Genomic DNA, 26,318 nt, shown 5'->3' with positions numbered 1-26,318 from the left:
CGTTCTTTTTTCACCTCTCCACTTGAATGTGGAGCGTGGAAAAGTAGTGCTGAACCATGTCAAAATTAGATAAATTAGAAAATCGATCCAGTTCAACCCGAATCTCGTTTGAAGTGTTCAAATAACACACTGAGCTGATCCTTTCCAACCATTGACTTTTTGTTTTGAACAAAAAAAAAACACACAATTTCTTTACTGCTTGATAGTTATATTTTGACTTCCAGTGAGATGTCATCTTAAAACACCAATAACAGATAAGCTTGCTGTTGCTGGTGAAGAACATACCAACTTAATAATAATGATGCTTGAAATTTGAAGCTATGGAGCGTTAATGTGACAACATGAAGAACCATCAATCAATCTTAGTCTAATATTCGTTTGAATATATACTTCATTTGCGGCGAATAATTCTGTAAAGAATCAAAGACGTGCTAACCAAGAAAACCGAGTGATGACTGATGATTATATCATATCAGACATAATAGACTCAGTAATTCGTATGAGAGATTCAGAGTGACGCGTCTTGAACTGTAATTGAAACACAACGGGAAATTTTTGAAAATTGGGAATAGGAAAATGAAATAGTCATAAGAAGAGCGTAACTTGTCTTTTGATAGATAATGTGTGAATGGGAATGGGCTATTATTCGCACATTTAAATAGGTAATAAATTTACCATTAAATGACTGGATCAGCCTCATAATAATGTGTACCTTGTTCAATAACACTGCTATACAGTTACTCAGCTTAATAAATAAAAATATGCATTTTGATGAACATACGTGCACGCGTGCGCATATATATATATATATATATATATATGAATATGCATATTCAAAACCATATATGTGCACGTATGTATACTGAATTATGCATTTTAAAAATTTTTAATAGTTATATCCTACTTATGAATTTTTAATCGCCTTGTTTTCTTTTTTCAAATTTTCCCAAGATATTGATGATTGAAATGGTGCAAGTTTCTACAGCCGTATAATTCTTCGCTGCTAGGCGACAAAAAAAAAAAAAAAAAAAAAGGCCTTCACTGGAGGCTATGTATTACCGGCACTCATTGCACCACGTGTGTACTTAATAACTACAGACTTTTCGTTTGGTAAGTTAATATTCTGTCAAAGTATACGAAAGTTCGTCTTAACTAATTGCTTAATAACCACATTCTTTTCGTTTGGTAAGTTAATTTTCTGTCAAAGTATACGAAAGCTAGTTTAGTTCGTCTTAACTAATTGGGTGTGCGTGTTCTTTCTGTCCATGGAAAAAACAAACCATTTATTTGACGAGGATGTGCTCGGGAGGGCCCACATCGAAAGATTATGGGTTCTTTAATGAATCTGGGTTTAAGGTCATTAACCGCACCTCCTGTCACCAATTGGTTGGAAGGTGTTGGTTTGTGGGTCCCCCTTAGATTAGTCTCTGACTCAATTTGGCGATGACTTTCTGAGCATTCTAATCTAATTGGGTGTGTGTGTTCTTTCTGTCTATAGAAAAAACTAATTGCTTACATGTTTCATTTGCTGAGTAGCTTTTGCAACCATTTGGAGTTGATGAACTATTGCATCTTGCGGTTGGCTTTTAAGTTTTAACAGTTAATCAGAGGACATTGTTGACCCCTGTGAAATTTTTTTTTCCAAAATTTGTCAAATGAATTGTGCTGGACGATTTTCAACAATCTAATTAATAAAATTGCTATTCTTTGCTACCGAAAAGTAAGTTGGACCAATATATTTAGGTAATCCATAGATTATTAGTATTATCAATCGTCATGCATTAGTGGAGAATGCTTATTGGCAAGCAGAAAGCTGAGAAGCACCCTTAAGGCTAAAGCAATCGTTGATCCCATCCATCTTATCTAATCTAACCAAAAAGGTCAAGTGATTTTTCACAAACAACTTCATTTCGATTTTTTTATTTGCATTCACAAATCACGTTTTCAGTGTCTTTCTTGTTTTCAAGCTATTAAAAGCTGATCTTGATCGTGATAACTGATAATGGTCAAGTTGGACTGGTAGATGTTGAAAAGAATAGGTGGCTGCCAGCACTGGAGAAAAATTGACAAATCCATGGAGAATCGGGTTCCCAGAATTAGAGAGAAAATTCTCAAATATGGAATGAGGTAGCTGTCACTGGATTAGGATGATGACCCACCAAAGCTTAGATTTGATTTGAATTTGGTGACATTTCTCCATGACCATGGGTCACAAATTAAAAATCGACTTAGTCTATAGTGGACTCGTGGAGTGAAAGATTGGAAAACACGTACCTACAATACATTAATTACTTATAAACTTCCCATTGTGAGTGAGTTTGACAACCCCCTTTTGCTAATTTGCTCCCTTCTCTTTATATTTTTCGCTAAAAACAATTTTAATGTCGGGAACGCTAACGATTACTCTACCAGCAACATCATCACGTAGGTGAAAACAATAAACGGTAAAAACGTTGATCATGCTTGTTACATTCTACTGTCTAATTTCACAGCGCACAAAATTTCTTTAGGCTAATATCACGTTAAACAAAACATCTTCAAGATTCCAAAGTTTTGAGAATTGTGAAATGTCCCCCGGCGATGGTGTAAAGATCAAACAACAATTTACCATTTTCTTCTTAGGTGATTTCAAACTAGGGATAATATCAAAAAACCTCCATAGGTTTCTCCTAATATCACTTATCGGTTTTAAATTAACCACTTACGTCCTCCTAATAATTGTAAAATGACTATATCAACTCTCATTTGATACATTATTCACATATCAAAGAGATGGAGTTTAAAAAATTAAAGAAAAAGAAACAAAAGTCACTTTCTTGATTCTCTTTTTCCCTTTCTTCAACACTCTTTCTGACTCTTTTTTTTTTTTTGGATAACTATGCTATCTTTTATTTGTAAATTATAGTAAATTGAGTTTTGTTCGCCTTTTTCATTTTGTAATTGTAATAGAGTGGCGTATGATTTTTGTATTTATTTTAAGCTGATTTTTATAATGATTTAGCACAATCTAAAAGTTTGGCCATGGGTCGATGGAGAAGAGGTTGGCGGAAAAAGAATCAGGCTCATAAAAAATCAAATTTGAACATATAAAATGAATTGATACTAGTGATATTTTTAAAACTTTGGAAGAGTTAAGTGATATTAAGAAGAACCTCAGGAGGGAGGTTTCTGATATTATCCTTCAAACTATCAAAATTAATGCTAGCAAATAAGAATGCCGACGTTTCATCTTCTCGGCCACTAAGCTGCACGGACAAATTGTGTGTAATCCAATAAAAATGGAATTGCCGAAGCGGCTCCCTCATGGGTTTCGAATAACCTTCTTCATTCTATTGTCGCAATCCCAAATCCGTGATAAGACTGAACTCTCATGATCCGTCTTCTTCTGCAGTTGTTACTTTTCAGTGCTCACAATCTTCTGAACCCCAAAAGCAACGAAAAGCCATCACAGTTTTCACAACACAAAAGATTTCTTCACAGAAGTCGGTGGATTCGAGTTAAGATGCATGAATGGAGAGATTGACTTTCTTCTATTACAGCGCTCCTGCTGCTCCTGGGAACCTTCATATAATTCCATATGGTCCACATGCAATTTTAAGTGGGAGGAAATCATGACTTCAAAAAAGGAGTTGAATTTCCTTTTGGTTGAGCAGACTTTATGTCTGTAAGTTTTCGAAGGTTTTATCAAATAAAAGAAACGTTTTTACTAGATATTATGAGGAAATTAGAATGTCAAGTAAATATTCAAATGATTGATCTTTCATACATATTAATGCGCCTAGAAGAGATGCATGCACGCCATATTTAAATTTGAATTCCAAATTTTGTGCATCTTGCATGCAGTTAGACTCCTTTTGTATACCTTATGAGTGTAAAAAGGATTAATTCGTATTCAATACGTACAATTTAAGAAACTGAAACAAATTCAAAGTTTTTTTCTTGCAAGCAAAGACTACGACTTTAAAACTATTAAAGCCAACTACCATATTGTCCCGTCTGAATTTTCACAACTTTTTCCTGTATGGGCATTGGAAAAACTAAAGAGGTGACATTGAAAGAGGACAGCATTTGTGTGGGGACGGCTGAATACTATCTTTGACCTTTCCTAGTCATAAACACATACCTAAGGGGGGGGGGGGGGGGGAGATACATCAGAAATGAGTGGAAAATAATCGATGTCAACCCCAATCACCATTTGGAAATCGTACTAAACAAGTGAAAAGCTGAGACAAATAAGCGTGCGTGAAGTTGCCAACCAAGATGGCTAGCTAGAAAGCCTTGTTGGTCTACTAGACGGGATGTTGAGATAAGAAATCACAAACGAGGGACATTTTCATTTTGGATTTGGCTTCATCCTCGATGAATAGGTCTTTTATGACTCATTTTTTAAAAAAAATAAAAATATTACTGAACCGAAGTGGAAAGAAAGAAGTAGGTTTTTTTTTTTTTTTTTGGTAGGTTTAGGTTTAAATTGTAATTGTACCATTATATCATATGCTAAAATAGGTATTACTCAATGTGCAGGGGTCTTTAGGTTATTAGGGTCACGCTCATTGCATCTATTACTGTTATATTGGACTAAAAGGAAATTCAAAAGTGCATATGATCAGGGAGTAAGAGTCATTTAACGCGATGAGGCTAGTCAAAAAACTAAATTAGGCAGCCTGACTCGGCAACCTGCAAGTACTTTTGGACCAGAAAGAGAGGAAAAAAGGGTAGTCTACATTGCTATTTTCCCTAGGTCGCAATTTTAACTTTAGGAATTGTCGTACCAAAGTAATCTCTGTGTGGTAATGATTTGAAAGCTCATTCAATGGATTGATATTGCTAGACAAAAATCTAGCGTTTCTGAGCGTCTTATTGCATGTTTTAGCACATTGCAATTTGTGCTCTGTTCTGAAGAAACATCAGAACATGCATGCGGTTGTTGAAGGTCTTCTTGATGAAAAGCTTGCACGTTACTGCCTTTTATCTTGACTTGATAATCTTTGGACTCCGTAATCAACTTCTGAAATTTCATTAATGATCTATTCCTTTGATAGCTTATTTTATATTTCAATTGTACCCTTTTTGGGCAACCGTATTCCAATATTTTCTTTAGGAATTTAAGGGTTTTTTCTTTGCTCAGCGAATTTTAAAATTTGAAATCAATAAGTCAGAATTTAGTCAAACATTCAGATGTTTCGACTTAGAAATAGTCGAATTAGGATACATTACGATTTTGAGATTTTTCATTTCAAAATCACTGATTTCGAACTTAATCAAAAACAATTGAAATCAGTAAGTCTGAGTCAAATATTCGGATGTTTCCACTTAGAAATAGTCGAATTAGGATACATTATGATTTTGAGATTTCTCATTTCAAAACCACTGATTTTGAACTCAATCAAAAAGCGTAGAATTCTTGTATAGGTAGAGGCATTAAATAATAAATCTTAAAAAAGAGCACATAAATGAAAGGGAAAAAAAACCGCTCAAACGTTATCGCCAAAGCACTAACCCAACGGCAACAAACCGCCATGCACAATGCTCACATTCTTGAAACGACATCACAACCATTATGCTAGCAATAGCATATTCCTCCACAAGTCGGTCGGTTATGTAAAAGTAGATCATGACTTTATTATATTGAGCCATCGTTTGGCATAGAGCATTAATTAATGCCTTCAAGTAACTTAAATTATTTCGAACTTTTTATGTTGCAAGATATTACTTTGAATTCAAACCTTACAGAACCTGCTGCACTAATATTTGTCCTTCAACGTTATCTCGCAAAATAAGTTTGAAATTATTTTTTTTTATTCACGTAAACTTTCAGAATAAACTAAAGTTGACTTGGAAAGATGATGATAACGCTCAGGATGGATCGTTGGATACCATGTGCGTGACCTTACAAGTCATAACATAAATGGAACGCAGATATAAAATTGGAAAACGATTTAATTATCAACCCCAACAACCCCATTTGGAAGTCATACTAACCAACCAAAATGTTCAGAAAAATAGGAATGTCAACGGACTAGACTTTTTTTTTTTAAAAGAATTAAATTAGACAAAATTTCTCCCCGTTACGCCTCAAAAAATTAATTTAAAAATAACACCGTTCATAATATATTTCATTAATTCTTTTACTTGTACATAAAATTTCATATAAAATTGATTAGGGTTTGCTACTTGATTAATTGTTACGAATTTTGTTACAATTTTAACCTATTTTTCACCATTCAAATATATTGTTTTTTTTTTTGTAAATCAAATGCTAAAATATTTTCAGAAGAATATCATTGTTTAGAATCTTGGTCTAGAGATCAATAGAGATCATATGAATAATCTAGATATGAATAAACGGAGAGATGAATGAAGAGCATCCTAATCCAATGTCAACCCGGATAAAGCTTTTGTCGGTCTAATTGCAAGAGCTATTGAGGTAAGAAATTATTAGCAGCAATTCATTCAGCATTCGGTTTCATCTTGATGACATAGGTCTTTTAGACTCGTGATGAGTTATTATTTAAATCATCTTTATTGACCCAAAGTTGAATGAGGCAGGATTTTGCGCGCAGTTTAGAGTTGTACATCTACATGCCTAACAAGAATGATTGTAGGTTAAGATTTGCGTAATACCATTATATCATGCTAAAATAGGTATCATATACTGTGAAAAGAAAAACAAAAAGGAGTATATGAAAGGGTGAGAGTCGATTAACACGACTAGGCTTGGTGTCGAATATAGTCACAATGCTGATTTTTTTTTTTTGTTTTGTCAGCAACGATACATTTGTATAATCTACTCTATCCTAATCTAGAGGAAGTGGGAGCCTAAGGAAACTGTTGTAGGGACTAGTGGGTATACATATCCAACTAGATTGAGTGCTATAATACAACTCTTAAATTTTTTTGCTGCTAATGAGGTTCACCAACAGCCCAAGAAAGGACTTAAGTCCCTCCTTGGTGGTCACTGAGCCATTGGCCCAGTGGTTGTCAAAATGCTGATTCAGGCAGCCTCATTTAGTGCCCTGCAAGAACTTTTGGATACTGGGACCTGCTTTTTCCTGACATCGCAGTTTCAACTTGTAGGAATTGTCGTGCCGAATTAATTTCTACGAGGTAATAATAGCAAAGCTCATTCAAAAGATTTTGATTTTGCTAGACGAAATAAAATATCAATCTTTTGTTACTATGTTTTACTACACAGCTTGTGTTCTGTCTGAAGAAACGTCAGGATGTAGACGACAGACTGAAGTGTGACTCAGTCTAAGAATATGCATGCAGTTCTCGAAGGTCTTCTCAGTGGCCAACTTGAGCATTGTTGTTTTCTATCTTCATGATGATCTTGTGGACTCCAAGATCGGTTTCTGGATTTTCATGAGTGGTCTTATTGTTTCCTCGTGGCTTTGGTGGAAAAGGAAGTTTTCCTTGTGAAACTTGCCATGAAATCATAATCGCAAGAAGAAATTCGTTTGACCTGATCAATCAAGAAGAGTTATTGGAATAATTAGCTATTTACGGTGGTCGCATGAGTTTCTCGGTGCCACCTTCTAGTGATAACTCAGTGCGACTTCTATATCTATACAAATTATCGTATTTATTTAAATTATCAAGTGCTCTTTAATCTTTTAATAATTTAAATTGATTTGGTTTAACTCAAATTTTCTTTTATTCTTAAATAATAAGTGAAATTGACACTCGATTTAACACCAACCAGTGATATCGACAATCCCAACTGATTTAGAGTACCTCTTTAATGTTTTTATACGTTAACACGACACAATTTGTTGCTAGGCCTTTTCTTTTGGTTGTTTAGTAACTTTAGTTCAAGGTAGGCTCCAAAAAGAAATTCTTCTGTCAGGCTTCATAAATGCACAAAATTGGTCCATCACATATTCAAATTTTATTATACGGAGGCCTTCACACCACAACCACCTCTTTTTGCTCTCCCCTGCCAAAAAAAAAACAACACTCTCTTGGGCTTTTCCATATGTTTTCATTCTCTCTCCTTGCTAGATTTGGAGTGTTCTAGTTTATTAACTGGATTTGTTCGTGGGTGAGATGGGTTATTAAGTGGTTTGGACTTGCAAATTTCGTTAACAAAACAGCCTCCGTGCGATGTCTCGAGTGATTTGAACAAAACCAGATACACATGGGCTTCCTCAATTGCTTCACTTGCTACTCTTTTCTTTTTCTTTTTTTTTTTTTGAAACTCTAATCAACACTAACCAACACCTCGGAGGAATTTAAGTTTCTCTCGGTGATCACTGAACCAAAACTCGGTGATTACTCACTTGTTGCTTGGTTAACAATTTTCTCGTCATTTGGCCACCGCCATTTGAATTACTCTTTTTCCGACATTTGCATAATGTTTGTTTCATAATCCTTTCAAGAGACCCAATAGGGAACTATAATATAATGGTTAAACAACAATAACTCAATTAACCATTTTTAACTAACTCATCTTCAACGAATTTACCATATCATTGGGAGGTTAACCATTTTAGGGACGCAATTTGGCAATGGACAACCATGAATACGAAAATTTTAAGGGCCACTATACTTATGCATCAAGAAGAGTGGGAAAAAAGACAAACAACCAATAGAGATCAATTCCAAAAAAACACCAAATCCATTATTTAAAAAAAAAAAAAAAAAACCTGTGCAATTGGGCCTCTCCCAAAATTGTGGAACCACTTTTGGAAACCTTGAACGCATTCTGGGCCTCACAATTTATTGCATTAGGACCTATTCAAACTTCATTGGGCCTGTTTGGAGAAATATAATCGGACCATCCGTCATTCTCATCCTCAAAATATTGCACATGAGTTGCTTGCATTCTTACTCACGAAAGCCCACGCGATCCCCACCGTTGATTCTCCACCAGAGATGAATATATATCATCCCTCTAAACCCTAGTCTTCTCTTTGAGTTTCACTTCTGAAGACAAAGTAAGAGCTGGGCTTTGCCGTTCCCTCCGGCTTATTAGCAGATCTGCTCTCTCTCTTCTCTTCCCCAGAAGGTACTACAAAACTTCTCATCCTCAATTTATTGATTGGTCAAAACCATATTTTTCTCGAATCAACGCCCCCATTTTTTGGGTTTTCCTCTGGTGGGAAGAAGATGGCAGAAGAGAAAGCATGGAAATTAACGTTTTATGATGAGATAAAAGAGACCCTCTACTCTGTTTTTGTTACATCCAATGATTTAGAAGTAAATGATGTTTGTTTCGTGAAGAAAAGTTGAGCTTCTTTTGATTTTTGCTTGTTGAGAAAAGTGTTAAACTAGGTGAGAAACTATGATAATTCTATATGTTTACGTGGAAAAATAGGACCTTTTATTATTGCATGGGGTTAATTGATGAAACATTTCTGGATGGCTGGGTAGTGTTTGATTTCGGCTCTTATATCTGGTACTGAATACATTTATTTTGTTGCTTGTTTGTCTGGGGAAGCGTGGGAAATTGTGCTTACAGGCGTTTAATGGAACTCGTTGCAAAATGTTAATCTGATTAAGTTCGGATGTTGATGTGGGATGTGACACTTAGTAGTTCTTTTTTGTTGCCTCAGAATGCTGATTTAAATTTTTAAGCCTTATTTTGCACGATATAAGAATTAGGCTAGAGTTCCTTGGGCTTGTTTTCTTTTTGCACAAAACACGAGCATTTCAGCGTCTCTTCTGCTACCAAGATGTTTTGGAGCACTTCATTTTACTTTTGCTTGTGCTCTTAGTTTTTCATTATATTAGAAAAGGCCGTTCATAAGTTATTGCTGACAAGTGTGATTCTTTAAGTAGATCCTATGTTTTGAAACTTAGAGGCCAAGTCCATGATTTTTGTACATCTTCATCTGGAGTTTATTCAGTTATCTTGACTAGTTGTAGATGAGCTAAAGCTAAATGCAAAAGTAAACCCACTTGCTCGTTTTTGTGCTTCCATGAATGCTTCTGTTAGGCAATATTTGACTATTTTCCTACATAGTCTCTGAACAAGAATGGACCTTCCTTCTTTTATACTGGTTTTCTTTTCTCCATTTGAATATACTTGTGACTCGCAATCAATCATTTCAAATAGGTCTGTGAAGATGTATACATCGAGGAAAAAGATCCACAAGGATAAGGATGCTGAACCTTCAGAATTTGAAGAGTCTGTGGCACAGGTTCTCTTGCTTTTTGCTAAGCCAAATTTGTTAGTTGTGCATTTGGGCATACTGGTTTTGACAACTTTCTAATGCAGGCCTTGTTTGATTTGGAGAACACCAACCAAGAGCTCAAAAGTGACTTGAAGGATTTGTACATCAATTCAGCTATGTAAGAATAGCTTAATATTTGCAGCCACTTGAAGGTATTTGGCCTTTGAATGGTTCTGATGTTTAATTCCTTGTCGTCTTTCTGCAGCCAAATTGATGTCTCAGGAAATAGGAAAGCTGTTGTAATCCATGTGCCTTACAGACTGAGAAAAGCTTTCCGAAAGATTCATGTTAGGCTTGTCAGGGAGCTGGAGAAGAAGTTCAGTGGGAAGGTACCTGTATTATTTTGCCTTTCTTTTTCTACTTGAAATTTTTTAGGTCATTCAGAGTGAGTCACATATTTCCTTGAACATTGTCTTGTGCATATATGTTCACTGCTCAACATACGTATGATACCTTTGTGGGAACAATTCTCTTCTCCACTAGATCATATGATGTGGCAATGATGATAAGTGTTAATCCCAGCTCATTATGAGACCTTCCTAGGTCAGGGAATTGAACTGATTAAACATCTTTCTGAGCTTACATTTTGGCTCAAGGCTTTATGACTAATAAAAGTTTTGTTGTGGAGGGCATTAATTAATGAGTTCGAGCATTTATTTCTAATTATACTATAATTTGTAAAATTTGGAGTGCTTCTGAAGTGGCTGTCCTTATCATAACTCCCTCTCTTTGTAGTTTGTACTGTATAAGAACAACATTCTGGGTTGCTTATTGAACCATAACATTTGATTTGTGTGTGCATAACTTGAAGCTCTTTCTGTAATGCTGTCCTAACTGTGAACTATGACTTCTAGGATGTGATTTTGATTGCAACCCGTAGGATTCTGAGGCCCCCAAAGAAAGGTTCTGCTGTTCAGCGCCCCCGCAGCAGGACTCTAACTGCTGTGCATGATGCCATGCTAGAGGATGTTGTTGTCCCTGCTGAGATTGTTGGGAAGCGTGTTAGGTATCGCATTGATGGATCTAAGATAATGAAGGTATGTGTTTGGTAATGATTAGCATACCTCTGTACAGTTTTTTGGTTGTTTAGTGATCAAGTTAATTGGTGTAGTGGGATTAGATGCTCAATTGATGACAGTCAAAAGTAGTCACTGTCATAATTTTTCTTTGACTTGAAGTGTATATGCATCTTTCGTTGCAGAAGATTACTCTAAAAAGTATGACATAAAGACACTACTTTGGAGGCTTTCTGATTTTTATTTATGAAGTCTTTTCTTCCTTTTGACACTTTTCCTTCTTGTGGAGCATGAGTATGGTTCACAGTAATGGTGTACACTATAATGTTTGTTTAATAATCAAAATTTAGAAGATTAGCCCTTATTTGTTGCCTTTCTTGACAGGTTTTCTTGGACCCCAAGGAAAGAAACAACACAGAATACAAGCTAGAGACCTTTGCTGCTGTTTACAGAAAGCTTTCTGGCAAAGATGTCGTGTTTGAGTTCCCAATGGCGGAAGCTTAGATTTAGTACCAGATTATTTTGCGTAGATCTTTAAGATCCTACAATTGGTGTAACTCTTTTGAAATTTTGATGCTCAAATTTATGTTTTAGAATATGCTGAACTTGTGACGCTTGCCAACGAGTTTTCTTTCTTTTCAATATATAGCGGTTGTTCTGGGATTCTGAATGGTTGAAGAAGTTTTTCAATTCTTTGCAATGGATTCGTCAGGCAAACCTCTCACTGCTGAACATTATATACTTGGATGGTACACTGCTTGTGTTGTATGGAAGATGTTCGTGGAAAAGTATGAAATGTTGGTTCTCAATCTGTATCGTTCTGCTCTCAAGCCAAAAATGTCTGCTGAGATTATTATGCCCTCTCGGATCTTTATTTGTCAATTTATTAAATTATGCATGCAAGACGCCTGCAAATTCTGATATCCGATGTCCCAAGTCTTTGATAGAGTCTCAATCTAGATTTAATGCCCTAGGTTTTCTAGTGGTGTCACTTTCAAGTTCCTTGTTCTGTTCTGAGTCTTAGTTCGCGATCTTCTTGTCACCCAAAGTTCAGAAAAAGAAAATTCTTGTCCTTTGATACATTTGATCCCTTGTATTTCTTCGCCTTGCATTAGTTTTTGTCGAAATGGCATGATTTTACCAATATTCAAATTAGCAAATACGTTAGTATGGAGACAAAACGCTAAGTTCGGAAGATAAAGAGCACGAGAGACTTAATAATATGTTGTAGTTGCATCTAAATATGCATCTGTATAAACACGAGACAATAACTAGCCCGTGGCATATGATGTCAAACAATTTGTATAATCCATCATGAAAGCTACAAGGCACAGCAATTTGGCAAACAACCAACTCGTGGTTCCCTAGAATGTTGGCATATTAACTTTGTAACACGGCTACGCTATCCAATGAATGTTCCTCAAAGATCAGATATTGAGCTTCTTCATGAGGTCCAGAAGAGTATAAACTTGATTCTGGAATCTTGTATCTGCAGTTGACCCTGTACTAGTAGGGCAGTTTCATGGAAGTGCACCCGTGTTGCTCCTTTGTCTCACAGTTGTCACTTGCGTCTATAAAGGGTTGGTTTGACAAGGCTGCAGGAGAAAAATCTCATGTCAAAATGGAGATAAAACCCAGAAACATGACAGTTCTGCCTATGAATGGCAGGGTCCCTAACTTTCTATCCCTGCTTTTCTCCCATTCTCTTGTCCTTGGAGAAAGTGTGTTTTCACGTTAGTGGAATTTACTAAGGGGATTAGCACCTTTTGGGAGAGTTGGTGAATACAAATGTTGGCAGGGAATAAGCTCTGCCTATATATGTGTGCATAGATCCAGCCAGCAAAATAGTATTAGAAACATGGCACATGAATAAGCACAAAAGATATCTAAAACTTTCTCCTGCATTCTATGATCAGTGAATGCAATGTGTGCATTATGCACCTGTTTACTTGTTTTATGTCTATGTTGTGTAGCAAGCAGTTTTGGTGAAGTGTTCAGAACTTCTATAGAGCTTTAGCCATACCTCAGGACAGGATCACCATACCAAGATATGCAGCCGCACAAAGAAAAAGCAAAGAAATAAATCCCCTGAAAATGAAATTTTTGAATGATTGAAGTCATCAATGTAACATCAATCTAAAAACTTTAAAACTAGTGAGGGAGAAAGATCTTCTGATTGATGTTCCTACAGGGTACTAACAACTATGCTCACCAGATGACACCCCAACCAACGCCATTGCAAGGACATGGGCACACCTCAGCAAACTTCTCAGCATCACTAATGTGGACTCTACGAGATATCAGATCACCATATATGTCTGCAAAAATCCAATATGTGAACCTATAATTATCCAGCATTTGGTGCACATGTTATGAGTTTTCTATATGTGTAAATCATACCATAAATGGAAAACAAGCTGTTCATGACACCTGCATTTTGCCAAACAAAGTAATCAAATGTCATATCGCCACAGTATGGAGAAGTCTCTCTCTGAGTTCTGTGCGTGTCTACGGTCAGGGGAGGATAGGGCAGTTACATGCGTTATCTTAAGCAGGAAATGCAAGGAGAACACACATACCAATGAATAGGATGATGTACCGAAGAATGCGAATCCTTGTTGTTTCTTGCAGAACCCAGACAATAGCAATGAAAACTATAAATCCTGTTAATTTGAATCGAAGATATCAGTAAGATCAGTACTTTTTTAAGTTCCAGATGATGGAATATCTGCCGGATCTGAAAGGTTTTACCAATACAAAGCCCGCGAAGTGTCCACTGTTAACCAATAAAATAGCCATAATTAGTGGATTACATATGTTTGGATGACTCTAAAGGGCAATCATAAGCAAACGAGACGAATGATCACAAATTTCATTAATGAACAAGCTTCCTGCTTACTGTACATGCAAATAAACAACATTCCTATCTTCCTAAAATCAATTCAGACAATGTTCTCTCATTACCATTAAGACATGCTTTTCATTCCCAGTTTAGCTCATTCAGGTGCAAAGTCCCACCATGCAGATTTTGCAGATCTAGGCTTAGAAACTAAGAGCAACATGCAATGTCCAAAAGCCGCTGCAGCATCATATGCATAACAGAGAAACTTATTGAAATCATTGATCACTTACATTCTTTGCAATAAAAAGTACAATGACTAAAGCTACAGCTAAACATCCAGCAGCAATTCTAGCTGTAAGAAGATTTGTAGAAGCAAGTATCAAAACCATTCCCCAAAATGACGAACCAAGATCTGTAGAAGCCAAAGAACGTATTTTGATTCCATTATATTGTTACATAATCAACGACTATATCTTATAATTTTCGAGTTAGAAGATGTTATCAAGAATATGAGAGGAATTACATCCAGCAGGCAGGATAAACCAGTATACTCCACCACGTGTATGCGTAGCGCCACCTTCATCAGCATGAACCTGTATCCCTTCCACCTGAATAGCAACACACACAACTATTCTCATACAGGTAAATCATATATAGACCAGCACAGGAACCTCATATGATGAACATGGTAACATTGTACCACAGCGTTGCCAAAAAGGTCGAAGTAACTACTGCAACAAGTTGCCATGAACTTTGGGATCCATCTTTCACTTAGTACTCAAATGCCAGGTTGCCAAATCAGTAATCTACACGCTATGGTCAAGATTTTTGGATATCCTTTCAAGTCGAAACTCAAAATATGACAGAGAGAGAATCAGTTCTTACATGGCCACAAGTAAGTTTGCAAGCAATGGCATGGCTAGCTTCGTGAATAAAGACAGTTATAAGTTTGAACGGCATCATCAATACAGTCCTCCAAAGCTGCAGTCCAGATAAAGTATTCACAAACTGATAAACAAGGACTAGATAATTGATTGTAATGACTAGATAAACAAGGACAGATAAAGTAATAATAATTCTTAGGAAGGCCATGAAACACCAGTTAATGGACTACAATTTTTAGCGCAAAAGATGCACAAAAACGGTTAAAGTATAAACCTTTTTACATTTTTTTCAGAAGAAACCCATCAAATGGACCACAAAAATGAAGTGCATTTTAACAAATTAATAAACTTTATTCCATTCACAGCATATTTAAGAATCAACCCTGCGTTTTCGTGTGTGTGTGAGGTAGAGAAACAGAGAGGGAGAGAGAGATGAGTACAGCAAGGATGACAACACTACAGACACCAAGAAAGGTGAGGAAGACCACTTGCTCATGGTTGCAGCAATGCTTCAACTCCCAATTGGCCATTGAATATCAGTACAAAATCCTTTTACTGCGCTCGTATTAATCTAGTACGTAGCAATCGGCACCCAAGCATATAACTATGTTCTTCAAATTGAGAAGAAGCCCAGCTGGGCTTCTCCTACAAACTAAATACTGGTCAGTTGTGCTTCCTTTGTTTGATTTTGAAGATTTGGAAACTGAAGAACGATCTATTGAAGTGGGTGTTTTTGGGAGTTGAGCTGAAAAAGTGAAATACATTTTTTAAAGAGAAAATTGCAGTTTTGGTATCAAATGTTTGGAACATTGGCAGTTTTAGTTCTTAAAGTTTGGACAAAAGCAAAACTAGTTTTAAATGTTTTAATTCCTATGATTTTGTCAAACAGTTACTGGAATTCGGCCACATGAGTAGCAAGTGTCGGCAATTGAATTTTAAAAAAGAAAAACAAAAAGAAAAAATTTTAGTGATCATAATTTGTAATTAAAGAGTACTAATTACTAGTATGTAGAGTAGTCATATGGTTAAAGAATAAATATTAATTATTCAGCATGTGACTAATTAGAGCCCTTTAATTTTAGATTATGGCTACCAGTACTTTTTCCTTTTTTTCTAATTTTGTTTCAAAATTTAGCAGCCGACACTTGCTACTGAGATGATCAAATTCTGGTAACAATTTGCTGAAACCATATGTGCTTGCAAACTGACACATTTAGGACTACATTTGCTTTTGTCCAAATTTTAAGGACTAAAATCGTGGATGCTCCAAACATATGATACCAAATTGCAATTTTCTCTTCTTTGAAAAAGATTCCTAACTAGCTAACTAGAGATACACGCCGTATTATTTTTTGTACTGACGCGAAATGGGCAGCGGGAACGGTGTTCCTGACCGCTGCACCGCCCAACTAGGAAAATTACATCAATTGTCCTGTTTTCGGCCAATTTCTAGCATTTGTTGAAGGGTTATTTGACCAAATCTTGCCATTTTAATCGTAATAATAATAAAATCTGGATACTTTATTTTGTCTTCCAAAATTGAGGAAGTTGATTTTCAGAATATCAAACCAAAGAGCTGGCATGGACTTCAGTTGAAAATAAAAAGTAAATAAAAAATTGTATGAAAACTATTATTGTTTACTTTAATTTATCTTCCAAAAGTGAGGAAATTGATTTTCAGAATATCAGATCAAAGAGCTGATATAGACTTCAGCTGAAAATAGAAAGTGTAAAAAAAAAAAAAAAAATTTGTAATCTGTAGAAAGTTGTGACTTCGAACATTAAAAAGTCTTTTTCTTAGCATCAGTTGCAGTCTTCTGATTAGAAGGAGATCAGGAAAACACGTTGAACAACTGGAATATTGAACTTCATAGTTACTCTTCCTTTGCATGGATGAGAAGTAACTATTGGTGAACAATTTAATTTAGCATACAAAAGCTAGGTAATATATCAGATCAGCATAGCCTTGTTCTTGTTTGCTTTTAAATTTTGGAAAATCTGAGAAGTGATTAGGGAGAATAATTACAATCACCAAAAGCTACTGATCGGTTGATTATGAATTTTAATTTTTTTTAACTATAATCTAAATATAAAAGTAAACAAGAACATTACAAAAAATTTATTACCCAAAATCAGAATTTATAATAATCAGTTAAAATAATTAACCGAGGACAAGCCATCTTTCCTAGACAACATCAAATATTAATTGTACATCTTCTTCTAGTACTACAAACAACGAACTTTGGGGGGAGGGGGAGGGGGAGGGGGAGGGGGAGGATATACTGAGAAAGAATGAATGTTAACATTCTACAAAATAACTCGAAAAGGAAACAAATCGCGAAAGGCGGTGCGAGGGAGAGGAAAAAGGAGGAAGAAGGGAGAAAAGCTATCCTGTCTATTCTGGAAAAATAAAATGATAAAAAGCTCACGCATATTTCATCTGCCTTCGTCCAGAGAAGAATAGGAGATTGAATTCCTGGAAAATTCCTCGAGAAAACTATTAGCTGAGGAAACCTTGGTGGCACCAGTATGTGTGGTGGTAGTGTTGGTGTTGGTGTTGGCGTTGGTGTTGGTTTTATCAGTAAAAGCTGTGGAACCAGTTTGAGAAAACCGTCCTACACGGCCTTGAATCCCAGGTTTTCCCGGTCTGGGTAGGCTAAACGAGTCACTAGACAATGTGAGGTGAACTGAATTCATATCCAACCTCTCTGCAACACTAGCTTGACAACATAGCAAACCCAACTGGATGCACATTGCTGCTTCAACAGCATTGTACTTGTTAAGGCCTGCATCAACTAATTCCAATGCATTCTCAGCTTGATAAAGTGTCCAAGCCTGGAAAAGAACCAAGTGATCAGATTCTTAAACTTCTATTATCAGCACATGAATCCTATGTGGACTAACAATTCAGCATTTGACTGCTTAAACATGGGAACGTTGCTTACATAGTTTAAGAGGTCCGCCTTTTCAGCTCCTAGCCGCCCATCAAGATTCTTCCTTCCACTTACCATCTCCAAAACCAAAACACCGAAGCTAAAAACGTCCGTCTTCACAGATAAATATCCATGCAGTGCATATTCTGGTGCCATATAACCACTGCAGTGATAGATAGAGATGCTAGGTTCTCAGAACATTATGCCGACAACACTTTATCAGTGACAGTGAGTGGTACTGAGTGGAGAATAAACAGAAGAAGATAATTGGAAACTTACTGAGTACCAGATATCCTAAACGTATTCAAATGGGTGTCATCCCCCGGAAAAAGTCTTGCCAGACCAAAATCTGAGATCTTTGGATTCAGTTGATCATCCAACAATATATTACTAGCTTTGATATCCCTGTGGATAATCCTTTCAGGGGCTTCCTCATGTAGATAGAGAAGCCCCCTTGCAACACCTGTAATTATTTGCAGCCTTTTTGTCCAATCCAAGGATGGAGACTTCTCTTTATCTGCAAAGCACCAGCTTACAAACTTTTGTAATGCTTTGAGAGGATGGAGTGTTTGATTAAAATTTCTTAAAATGGACAAGATATTTACCAAAAAGGAAAAAGTCAAGGCTCTTATTTGGAAGATATTCATATACAAGCATCTTCTCAGGTCCTTCTATACAACACCCCAGCAATGTGACTAGGTTTTTATGCTGAATTTTCAGTAAAAGTTTCACTTCATTAGCGAATTCCCTTACTCCTTGTCTAGAGTCCAATGATAATTTCTTCACAGCTACTTCTTCACCATTTGGCATCAATCCCTGAAGGTGGAGGGAAATTATGAAGATTCAATTAAAGGATGTACTTAGGACTAAGAGACTCTTGTTTAAGGAAAAGAAGAAACCAATACGAGTGGTTTAGTTCAATGGCTTAATCAACAAAATGAGAATAGATTAGTCAAAGTTGTTCACTTCAATCAACCTAATTGTAAAAATAAACCCAACCATTAGTCCCATCAGCAAAAAGAACGGGTACTCAAAACTGAAAAAGGACTCTTTAACTACATTCTGGTATCATATTGTTTCATACTTGTCTCTTATACAAATATCATCTCATGGTTCAAATCAACCCAAATCGAGTTGAAACGCATCAGAAATGTCAATTTTTTCATATACTTATGCAGGCAAATGTGATCGTCCTGCAATATTTCTTAAGGCAATATAATAGATTCTCCCTTGTAGAAATTCTTGACAGGAAGTTTATCAATTAGGTTTCCCCGTTTCTGTTCCTTGCAACTACTAAAGTAGAAAGGCAACAAAAAGAGTGCACGAAATGCTTGCTACCATTTAAGATCTTTTGTTTTCTATCTCCTTATAAACGCTTGAACTCTCTCGCCTCCTCACAAATGCTTCATAAACTGAAACTATATCTGAGGCAGGTCCACAGCAAGGACATGGCTTTCTTCTACTATCGCTGTGAGCGCAAAAAATTTAATCGTAAAAAATGTAACTGCACAAGAACTAGTCATAAGCTAGATCTATATAGTCAAACCCTCGTTCAAATTCAAAGCAGGTCGTGGAAGAAGTTCCAAAGAAATTAACTTGTTACATTTTTTACTGGCTGGTCAAATACAACCTAGTTGAAATCTCTATAATGATCCAAACTCTATCAATTTGTCATTAGGTGCAACCAAATCCATGTTATTTTCAACGGTCAAAGTACATAACCCACGTACCTAAAACTCTGACCCAGTAAGAATATATGGCAGGGAAAGTCACAACAACCACAAACAGAAAACATACATATCCAACATGCCCTGGTTAAAAATGGTGGGGAATTCCATATTCTGTAAATTTTTTTCCGACTTTGTCCACTATTATGTATGGTACTAGCATAAATCTGCAGACAAATTTATACATTCAGTGGAAGAGAAATTGACTACCATTAAATGTGTAACAACTCACAATGAATAGAGGTTATAGTACTGTACTAAAAACCTAACTAGACAAACAACGTATTCACTTGACTGTATCTCAATTCCATGTCCAAGATTGTTACATTTAACGTAGGAAGTTAATGAATCACAGGAAATAGTATGACAGAATCAATGTCATAATTATGAAGCTAAATAACCAATTTGCCAAGCATGCAGAAAAATATGTGCTACAATAATCATGAAAGAGGTCTAACAAGAACTAATTATGGGAATTCACTGCTAGGACAACACGAAAAGAATGAAAATTAACAAATCTCTGAACAGAAAATGACATGTATGTTTAAAAGCAGGAAATCTCCTATTTCACAAAGATAAATGAAGGAAATCTGAATTTCTTGATTAATGATTACCTTACCTTGTAAACAGGGCCAAAGCCACCATGACCGAGCCGGTTTAAATCAGAAAAGAAATTGGTAGCAATCTGCAGAGCCGTGAGCTGGAAAAACAAACCCGATGCAGCTTCTTCATCAGCGTCATCCTCGTCGGCCTTGGAGGAGGCACCCCGCCTCAGGAATTTAGCCAAGCAAGAACAGCAATTCGAGATCAAACCCATGTAGACTTGAATCAAGAATCCCTGCAACTCCAAATTAGGACAAGAATCTACTCTCCATACTACTGTACTTCTTTAGAAAATTTTGAGCGGAACCCAACAACAGTAACGGCTAAGAATGAGAAGAGAAGATGAATGGAGACAACGAAGATAGACAACTAAATTTGGTTTTGAATTGTACTCAGAAGTTTCCCGGGACGGGGATGAATGTATAATTTGAAGTTCTGGACACGTTTACACAATTTAGTTTCCCCGTTGACTTTTCAGACGGGCAATAATTACAGACCTTCTCCTTCTGCTGTCTATACTCTGTACTAGTTTGCCGGATTGGGTTGGTTGGCAGTGGCACTTGGCAGTAAGTTTTATGTTTCATCGACCAATACAAGTGGGGTTGTCAAAGCAGGTGACGTTTTGTTGTCCCATCATACACTTTAATTGCAAGTTGGAATTGGACTACTTGATCCATTCTCTGTTCAAGTCTAGCGTTTGATTCCTTCAAAACAACAAAAAAAAAAAAAAAAAAAAAGTCTAGATTTTGACAAATCAAAAAAGAAAAGAAGAAGAAAAGAAAAGTAGACGGGTAGCTAATAATAATTCAGAAAGCTAAATTTTTTTTAAATAATATTTCGCTTAAATTATAAATATATTTTTTAACTTATCTTTTTTTATATTTTTTAACTATCTTTTCATTTTACATATATCATATCATAAAAAATATTACAATAATTATTTTAAATAGTACTCTATCCAAACACACTCGATTAACTCCAACTTTTTAAAAAAGTTAGGGACGTCCCTTTTGATTTTGTTTGGATAGAGAATTTTTTAGACTAACATACTATTGGGGCCAAAATGCAGTTAAGAAACTATAAATGAACTGAGACAAATCTTTTACTAATTAATTAGAACAATTGTTTTATAACCTCCTTACTACGATAGATATTTATTTAGAATGAATTTATTACTTGTGGAAATGTATCATAATGGATATTTTTTTAATAGGTGTGTAATAGTTAATCATTAATATGTCTAAATCGCACTCAACCCACTATGTGAATTTGAATGCATACGATAACAATTATTACCCTTAAAACATTTTGTACGTGATAACAAAATGGAAGGAGATTCAAGATTGTAGAAAGTAAAAAAAAAAAATTGTGAAGAGTTCGGAATTAAAATTGTATAGGAATTATAGCATGGAATTGAGAAACGGAAAAGTGAAATAGTTATGAATAGTAGGGTAATTTGAATGCAAATAAAAAATATTCTAATTTAGAAAGCGATTCATTTTTCAAAATAATTGGACCACTTTACCCTTACGACTGAAGATATAGATAGGAGTTCTAAAATTGCCCACCATTAACATCAAATTTTATGGGTTTGTTTGGTTCACAGACTAAATGCTATTGCCTTGGACTTATTTCGACCAAATTTTCTTTTCCACCAAAAAGGGGCTGAGAAAATGGAACAGCAACAGGAGTAATTGGGCACAACAACAAAGTCCATAACTTTTAGGTCGGTCCAATTAACAACACATGGGTAGCTGATTGAATGAATCGGTAGGCGTGTTCTATTTGGAACCAGTGTGACTTGGCTGTCGAAGCCCAGATTAAGCGCTGCAATTTTCCATTTTTTTCCTCGTTGTCTTTCAGAAAATGGCATGTTTGTCGAGTTTCTGTACTTCTCCGAAATTTTCACGTTCTCTTCCAGGTTGAAAATTAAATCGGTGGATGAACCTTATCCCTTCTAGGACTCAAGAACTTCACTACCCTGTATATATACATATATCTTTTTCTGTAACCTTCTTATCATTGTAGTAGAAATTAGGTTTTGTCTCCAAAATTAGTAATTGAATATGGTCAGTCATCTATTGCTGATCAAGAGTCATCAATTTATTCTCTCTACCTATTAAGGATTTTAGGGGCGTGTTTGTATCAGATGGAAATTGGGACGGAAATTGAACTTGCGAAGTTGGTCGGCGAGGGTGGACACGTGGCGGAGGCGACTAGAAACTTTGGCCGGAGATGCAGTAGGTGGGGCCTGCACAATGAGGTTCTGGGGAAGAGGGGTAATCTCCCAATTTGGCAGCACAAGGATGAGTTCCTGAAGGTCTTTACACGACATCAAGCCCTAATCTTGGTCACTGAACCTAGTAGCGGCAAATCCACCCAAGTATGTCTCTGTCTAGCTCTCGGTTATCTAGATTTTTACTACTTTATATTGCAGACCTTAGTGTTATGTCTTTCTTTCAAGGATTCTGCGATCGAGTTAATTTTTTGACTCTACCTCAGCCTTCTGGTTCTTTAATCCTCTACCTACTGGCCTATAGGACTGTGTATATACGGTCCCGTAAGTTCGATTGGTTGGGTCAATAGCATTACATGATTTACTGACTCTTGTATGGTTGGCTTGTTGTGTTGTTGGGAGCCATCTATAGAGTTTGTGATTGGTAACGAGCTAGAATTGGACCCCTCATTAGGTTTTGTTGTTTTCCTTTGTTTTGTTGGTGTCGGCTATTTTTCCTAATCTGCAAAGTACTGGCATTTTTTTTTCTTTGTTCAGCTCCCTAATATGCATGTCTACGTTAGTTGAGCTTTTTGTGCTTTAGGACCTACTAGTATATTTGTTTCTTATCCACTTCTCTCGTACAGGTTTCTCAATTTGTGCTGGAGGCTGTTACTAATGATACCCAGACCACCACCTCAGAGAGTCAGGGGAGCAAGTACATGATTGGCTGCACCCAGCCTCAAAGGGTTGCTGCGATGTTTGCTTCTCAACGAGTTGCTAAAGAGATGGATATGACCCTTGGAGAGGAAGTTGATTACTCTGTTCGTTTGAAGACTACACTAGTGCAACTACTATTTTGAACTACTTAACAGATGTTATGCTTCTGAGAGAGGCTATGACAGATCCAATGCTGGAAAGGTACAAAGTGATCATTTTTGATGAGGCCCACCAACGAACGCTGGAAATAGATGTTCTCCTTGCGCTACTTAAGAAACTGCTGAAAAAAAGACCCGATGATCTCAAGCTAGTGGTTATGAGTGCCACTAATCACGAAGCTGAAAAGTTTAGAGGGTATTTTTGTGGTGCATCTGTCGTGGAAGTCCCTCAAAGGCTTCACCCTGCAGATATCGTCTACTCACTTCAGGAGCAACAACCTGAAACTAATCACCTGGAGGCAGTTATTCAGACTCTTTCGCAGATTCATAGTTTTGAACCCCCTGGAGACATACTTGTTTTTCTCAATGAGGAAGAAGAGGAGATTTAAGATGTTTGTCGTAGGATTGCCTTGGAAATGGTAAATTTAGGAAGTCAGGTTGGACCTGTAAAAGTTGTTCCTGTTTGCTCTACACTTCCTCTGGCCATGCAACAGGATGTCTTTGAACCTGCTCCTGCTTCACTGCTGAAAGGTGGTGCTGCTGGAAGGAAGATTGTTATCTCTGCAAATATTGCTGAAATTTCTTTGGCCATAGATGGGATAGTTTATGTTGTAGATTTGGATTTCTCCAAGCAAAAAGTACGCCCTCGAATAGGCACAGAGTACCTTGTTTCTTGGATATCAAAGACAAGTGCTCACCAAAGATCCAGTTGTGCTGGAAGAACACAACCAGGAAATGTTTTAGGCTCTACATAGAGAAAAACTTTCACAATGACCTCGAGCCACATACAACACCAGAAATAACTCGATCTAATCTGGTAAGCATTGTTCTTACTTTGAAGAAACTTGGGATAGATGACATAGTCCATTTTAATTTCATGGACCCTTCAACCCGGGTGTCATTACTGAGCGTAATGGAGGTATTGAAGTACTTGAATGCCTTGGATAATGATAGGAACATGACCAGACTGGGTGAGATTTTGAGTGAATTTCTCGTGGATCCATATATGGCTAAAATGCTTGTTATCAGCTTAGGTTTTTACTGCTCCAATGAACCTCTCTCTGTTTCTGCCATGCTTCTGGTTCCAAATTGCTTTATCCGGCCTCAGGAGGCTTAAATTGCTGCTGATGATGCAAGAGCTTGCTTCCCTCATGGTGATGAGGATCATCTCATGCTGTTAAATGTTTATAATGGATACAGGCAGAACAAGGAGGACCTGTTTTGGTGTGAAAGAAATTTTATAAATCGCAGAGTACTTGTAGATGCTGAAAGTGCAAGAGAGCACCTATCTCGCATCATGGTCAGGTCTGGACTTAAGTTATGTAGCACAGACGTGAACAACCCTGACTATTATATCAACATTAGAAAAGCCATGTTAGCTGGCTATGTCACGCAGATGGCTCGCTTAGAGCACCCAACTGGCTACTACTTGACTGACTGTCAATCAAATAGTTAAATTGCACCCTTCAAATTGCCTTGGCCACAAAGCCGAGTGGGTTGTTTATTTTGATTATTTATCAACTACTGGAAGAAAGAAGTTTATCCGTATGGTAACGGATGTTCGTGGGATATGGTTGGCCGACTTAACCTTACATTAATTTGATCTCACAAAGTTGCAGAATAGTTTGGCTAAGTGTTTTCTTGAGAGACTATACAAGTAGCAGCAGGAGAAAAGAAGAAGGGAGTGCAGAAGGTGTGAGGCGAAGCATGTTCTTGAGATACTGAAGGAGCAGCAGGAGAAAGAGCTGGAGCTGACCAAGAAGGAAATGTGCATTGCCAAAATGGGGCTTGGATTGATGTCCTACCGTTATTAACAAATATGTATTAATCATTTTGATAGGCCGTTGTTGCTTTTGATAATTTAAGTTGTTAATATCGGCTGGATAGATGTAATGACTCGGTGGGGGTTGAAGAAAGAGAAAAGGGAAAGAAGAAGAAATTGGGTGAGAAGAGAGAGAATTTTTATTGAGAGGATAAGTAGTAGTTACATCAAGAATCAACTATCAGGCCTTTCTCTAATTCCCTTATTCATACAAAGTAATTATCGGTCACTACTATATGTCGGTCACTATCTATACAATTGTTTACGTGGATTCCATGACTAACCACCGACACAACAGACTTGTAATAGCATCTAATTGGGATGTTACAACTGCCTTCTCCTAAAACAATCCTAGTCTCTAGGATTAACTTTAGCAAATTCTGGAAATTGAACATCGAAAGTGACCCAATCTTCCCAGGTAGAATCCTCTGCTGTCATCCCATTCCAATGCACTAGTACTTGTTTTGCAGAACGTTCCCTCTTGTTAACCATCCTCTGATCGAGAATAGCTAAGGGTAATACCTTCCCAGCATTTTTATCTATCACTTGAGGTAGCAGGCCCTTTACTGCAGCTCTTTTAGTGGACTTCTTTAACATGAAAACATGAAATACTGGATGAATCAAAGAGTTCTCTAGCAATTTTAGTTTGTAAGCTACAGTCCCCACTTTTTGTAGGATCTCATAGGGTCCATAGTACTTAGCGGAAAGTTTAAATTCTTCCTTATAGCAGCCGAGCTCTGCCTATAAGGTTGTAGTTTAAGGTAAACTTAGTCCCCAATCTCAAAACTCCTGTCAGTCCTGTTTATATCAGCCAATTGTTTGATCCGATTATGTGCTTTAAGTAAATTCTCTCAAAGCACAATATTTAACTGTTGTCTTTCTTTACACCAATCATCAACAACAGCCACTACTGACGTACTAGGTGAAATGGCCAATTGAAGTGGAGGGTACCCGTATAGGGCTTGGAAGGGAGTCATCTTCAGTGAGGTGTGATAGTTGGTATTAAACCACCACTCAGCAGCTGCTAAGAACTGCTTCCACTTGTGAGGTTGATAGAAACACATGCATCTTAAGTAGGTCTCAAGGCAACGGTTCACTCTTTCTGTCTGTCTGTCAGATTCTGGATGATTGGCCGTAGAGAGATTTAACCTAGTCCCCAATTTCGTAAACAACTCCTACCAAAAAATACTGGTAAAAACCTTATCTCTGTCAGTCACCAA

The 26,318-nt window shown here is 36.7% G+C and overlaps 3 protein-coding genes, 1 non-coding gene and 1 pseudogene across 9 annotated transcripts; 3 read left to right on the top strand and 2 right to left on the bottom strand.

Moving 5' to 3' along the window:
* The first annotated feature begins 8,855 nt into the window (after positions 1-8,855).
* LOC113740149 (small ribosomal subunit protein eS7-like) lies at positions 8,856-11,857 on the top strand. The gene is made up of 6 exons (XM_072045708.1): positions 8,856-9,010; positions 10,061-10,145; positions 10,223-10,296; positions 10,384-10,507; positions 11,033-11,215; positions 11,579-11,857. Exons 2-6 carry the CDS (start codon positions 10,071-10,073, stop codon positions 11,696-11,698), a joined length of 576 nt encoding a protein of 191 aa, XP_071901809.1. The 5' UTR covers positions 8,856-9,010; positions 10,061-10,070; the 3' UTR covers positions 11,699-11,857.
* On the top strand, positions 10,670-10,763 carry LOC113740468 (small nucleolar RNA snoR69Y). The gene has a single exon (XR_003460468.2). It is a non-coding gene; the product is annotated as a small nucleolar RNA snoR69Y (small nucleolar RNA).
* Positions 11,858-12,408: 551 nt separating the features above from the next.
* On the bottom strand, positions 12,409-15,676 carry LOC113738679 (uncharacterized). 5 transcript variants are annotated; one of them, XM_027265919.2, is made up of 10 exons: positions 15,409-15,676; positions 14,922-15,017; positions 14,560-14,644; positions 14,327-14,448; positions 13,946-13,970; positions 13,774-13,857; positions 13,595-13,624; positions 13,407-13,512; positions 13,218-13,282; positions 12,409-12,789 (listed from the first exon to the last, which is right to left on the bottom strand). In XM_027265919.2, the coding sequence occupies exons 1-9, from the start codon at positions 15,448-15,450 to the stop codon at positions 13,219-13,221; spliced, it is 654 nt and encodes a 217-aa protein (XP_027121720.1). In that variant the 5' UTR covers positions 15,451-15,676; the 3' UTR covers positions 12,409-12,789; position 13,218. The 5 variants fall into 5 exon arrangements, with proteins under 5 accessions (XP_027121720.1, XP_027121719.1, XP_071901807.1 ...); XM_027265918.2 differs by having other exon boundaries at positions 15,361-15,675; XM_072045706.1 differs by lacking the exon at positions 15,409-15,676 and adding an exon at positions 14,737-14,849.
* A 1,340-nt stretch (positions 15,677-17,016) lies between these two features.
* On the bottom strand, positions 17,017-20,570 carry LOC113739021 (cysteine-rich receptor-like protein kinase 10). 2 transcript variants are annotated; one of them, XM_072045703.1, is made up of 5 exons: positions 20,200-20,570; positions 18,459-18,669; positions 18,133-18,370; positions 17,866-18,016; positions 17,017-17,755 (listed from the first exon to the last, which is right to left on the bottom strand). In XM_072045703.1, exons 1-5 carry the CDS (start codon positions 20,395-20,397, stop codon positions 17,357-17,359), a joined length of 1,197 nt encoding a protein of 398 aa, XP_071901804.1. In that variant the 5' UTR covers positions 20,398-20,570; the 3' UTR covers positions 17,017-17,356. The 2 variants fall into 2 exon arrangements, with proteins under 2 accessions (XP_071901804.1, XP_071901805.1); XM_072045704.1 differs by having other exon boundaries at positions 17,204-17,755; positions 20,195-20,332.
* A 1,762-nt stretch (positions 20,571-22,332) lies between these two features.
* LOC113738435 (probable pre-mRNA-splicing factor ATP-dependent RNA helicase DEAH3) lies at positions 22,333-24,647 on the top strand (annotated as a pseudogene).
* The last annotated feature ends 1,671 nt before the right edge of the window (positions 24,648-26,318 follow it).

This window comes from Coffea arabica, chromosome 4c (assembly GCF_036785885.1).
Source record: "Coffea arabica cultivar ET-39 chromosome 4c, Coffea Arabica ET-39 HiFi, whole genome shotgun sequence".
Lineage (NCBI taxonomy): Eukaryota > Viridiplantae > Streptophyta > Magnoliopsida > Gentianales > Rubiaceae > Coffea > Coffea arabica.
This window is presented reverse-complemented; position numbering and strand designations above follow the sequence as displayed.